The 3,270-nt window shown below is 52.8% G+C and overlaps 1 protein-coding gene across 1 annotated transcript in view; it reads right to left on the reverse strand.

Annotated features, from left to right (window-relative positions):
• The window catches only part of hpgd (15-hydroxyprostaglandin dehydrogenase), a 32,593-nt gene that overhangs the window by 20,604 nt on the left and 8,719 nt on the right, over positions 1-3,270 (reverse strand). Inside the window, exons 3-4 of the mRNA XM_015015732.1 lie at positions 3,099-3,205; positions 1,844-1,940 (exon numbers count right to left, since the gene is read on the reverse strand). Coding sequence (XP_014871218.1) covers positions 1,844-1,940; positions 3,099-3,205 — 204 coding nt within the window. The remainder of the gene's footprint in view (positions 1-1,843; positions 1,941-3,098; positions 3,206-3,270) is intronic.

A 3,270-nucleotide genomic window follows, 5' to 3' on the forward strand; every position in this document is an offset into this window, starting at 1 on the left:
TGTGTGAGTGAGTGTGAGTGTGTGTGTGTGTGTGTGTGTGTGTGCTTGTGTGTGTGTGTGTGAGTGAGTGTGTGAGTGAGTGTGAGTGTGTGTGTGTGTGTGTGTGTGTGTGCTTGTGTGTGTGTGTGTGAGTGAGTGTGTGAATGAATGCTTGTAGTAAGATAACTTGAGGACGTTTCTGGTTTTAATGCTGTGGGGACCACAGCGCCTCCTACAGGCCGCTCCTTCAGACACGGAGCCGCTGACGGAGCGTGATGAGAAGCGTAAACCTCACACAAAGATTATTCTTCATTCACTAAGATACATGCGCTCAGATCCGCCTCGCCGCTCTGAGGGACTCTTCTGTACCTGAAGTTCAGGATTGTGCAGCCTGAGGAGACGGACCATTACTGCCAATAAACCTGCTCTGCTGGAACCTTCCAGAGGAACCGGTCTGAGTGAGAGCTGGCGCCGTGGCAGTTCAACTGTGAAGCGTTTCTGATAAACGGCGCTCAGCCTGGCGGGGGGCTGTGGGGCCTGGCAGCCCGCCAGGCTTACTTTACACTGGAGGAAACTCTGACGTTTCCAGACAGTTTGAGTTTGAGATGGAGCTGCTGCAGGAAACGTCTCTGGTTTCATCGCCTCAGGATCCAAAACTCTCCGTAGTGGGAAACATTAGCCGGTGGGAACCCTGAACCCGACCCGGTTCTGCACCAACTCCTGTCAGTTTGGTTCGTGTTCAGACATGAAGACGTTTCTTTGTCTTTTCAGGAGGCTTGAAGTTGAAATTAATCAGGTTTAATGTTGGAGGAGGACGTCAGTCAAACCAACTGGATTCAGATACGGAAGAAATCTGCTCATGTTTCTGCTTCTAAGGATGAAAGTAAAAACTCCAGATTTTGTCCTGAACTGCATGTTTTTGTCTAGATGGGTGAGTTTTAAGAGCAGCTCTGATGGGTCGAACCCGATCCTTCCTGCCGCACTGCACCAGCGGGGTCAGAGGTCACAGCGATCTGAACCGCAGCAGAACGTCGACCACACAGGAAGTCATCAGACAACACAGATCAGGACGTTTCCTGTTCTTAGGACCAGCAGTGATGAAGAGGAAGATTTCAGCTTCATCATGTCTGCATGAGCAGCAGTTTATCTCTGAGCAGACGACCTGCTGACCTTTGACCCTGTTTTTACAGACTGATCAGGTGGATCCCGGAACGTTTCATTTAAAGATCCTTGCAGTTAGTTTCAGGCCCATTTTCCTTCCCACAATGCACTGGGGTCAGCTCTCAGGCTGCGTCCGCCCACAGCAATCTCCATTCAGTCCAGTAAAATTTATTTACACCCAGAGACACCCGGATGTAAATAATTTACACCCGGGGCCCTATGAAGAGGCCTGGGGCTCTATGAAGGGGCCTGGGGCTCTATGAAGGGGCCTGGGGCTCTATGAAGGGGCCTGGGGCTCTATGAAGGGGCCTGGGGCTCTATGAAGGGGCCTGGGGCCCTATGAAGAGGCCTGGGGCCCTCCAAAGGGGCTGGTGCCCTATGAAGGGGCCTGGGGCCCTATGAAGGGGCCTGGGGCTCTATGAAGGGGCATGGGGCCCTATGAAGGGGCCTGGGGCCCTATGAAGAGGCCTGGGGCCCTCCAAAGGGCCTGGTGCCCTATGAAGGGGCCTGGGGCCCTATGAAGGGGCCTGGGGCCCTATGAAGGGACCTGGGGCTCTATGAAGGGGCATGGGGCCCTCCAAAGGGCCTGTGGCCCTATGAAGGGGCCTGGGGCCCTCCAAAGGGCCTGTGGCCCTCCAAAGGGCCCGGGGCCCTATGTAGGGGCCCTGCCGTGTCCGACTCCCTCCCCGTACCCAGCGGTTACCTGCCATGGAGGACACGTTGATGATGGTGCCTCCTTCCTTGCCGTACTCTTTGCTCATGTGCTCCAGGGCCAAGTAGGTTCCCTTTATCACTGAGGTCTGCAGATAAAGCAGAGAAGAAGAAGAAGCAGTTAAAGTCGGCGCAACTCGACGTGACGCTGGGACAGGAAGTCATGAAAGGCGACACTTCTGATAAGAGGCGATACCAGAGGCTGCGGTTTCCTCAGGAAGCCTCAGCAACGACTAAAACAACATCGAGCTGCTGATACGATCTGCAACCAGAACACCAGCTGGAAATTTATAGAAAACACTTCAACTGAAACAAGTCAGACATTCTGCCTGCTCAGATGACCTCTGACCTGTGGGTCAGCATGTTCTGGAATCAGGATCCAAAACCACCAAAGTTCAGAGAAAAACCTGAGCACACGTTGATCTGAAGAGGAAAAGAGCCGACATGGAGCCAGCAGAAATAAAAACCAGATCAGAGGTCAGAGGTCAGGTTTTCCAGAACATTCTGACGATCCTCCAGACGTCTGGGAAACGTTCTGGAAAAGCTGAAGGTTTGGAAAGAGCGCGACCCGTTACATCGGCCTGGGAGAAACGACAGCAGAACATGGCGGTGGCAGCATGATGGCTGGGGATGTTTGGCTTCCTGGAGTCATTCTGCTGAAGGAGAACGTCCGACCTCCAGAACCGGAACCAGAACCAGGACCAGGAAATGACCCAAAACAGAACCCACCTCTGAAAAATAGCATGGAGGTTTTGCAGTGGCCTAGTCAAAGTCAATGCTGTGGCATGACCTTAAGAAGGCCAACAGAGCTGGAACCAGGACCAGAACCGGGACCAGTGGAACCAGAAGCCCTCAGAATGAGCTCTGAGGTTTCTAGTGAAATCCTGACAGATGAGGTTCTGATCGACTCGGTGCAGTAAGAGGAAGCGCTTTATTGAAACAGGAAGTGATGAAACGGATCATTTCTGAATGTGGTCTATTTGTTTCTTCACTGAAGCCCAAAACCAGAAGGAGTTTCTCTACAGAGAACCGCAGAGCGGGCCGAGTCCAGGTTCTGGTCCTGATGCCTTTGGCTGTGACAAAAATCCCATTTTATGCAGATGATGTGATATTTCTAAACGTTGGTTCTGGTTTTCCTTTAAACTGATTCTGCTCTGGTCTCATATGTGTTCAGGGTCGGTTCGGTCCGACAGTAAAATGGTTCTGGTGTTGGTAGTTTGTGACTCGGGTCGCCTGCCGGTTCTTACCAGGTTGACCTGGATGGTTTTCTCCCAGTTCTTCTCGTTGTTGATGCCGGCGTTGTTGATGACGATGTCCAGGCGTCCAAACTGGTCCACCGTCCTCTGGAAGGCGTCTGTCCAGGGAGACAGAGACGGTGATGAGGACGTCACTCAGGACACCCCTGGTGGCAGGAGGGGG

Source organism: Poecilia latipinna, unplaced genomic scaffold (genome assembly GCF_001443285.1).
Source record: "Poecilia latipinna isolate Pla-1442-1.1 unplaced genomic scaffold, P_latipinna-1.0 Scaffold1945, whole genome shotgun sequence".
Classification (NCBI taxonomy): domain Eukaryota; kingdom Metazoa; phylum Chordata; class Actinopteri; order Cyprinodontiformes; family Poeciliidae; genus Poecilia; species Poecilia latipinna.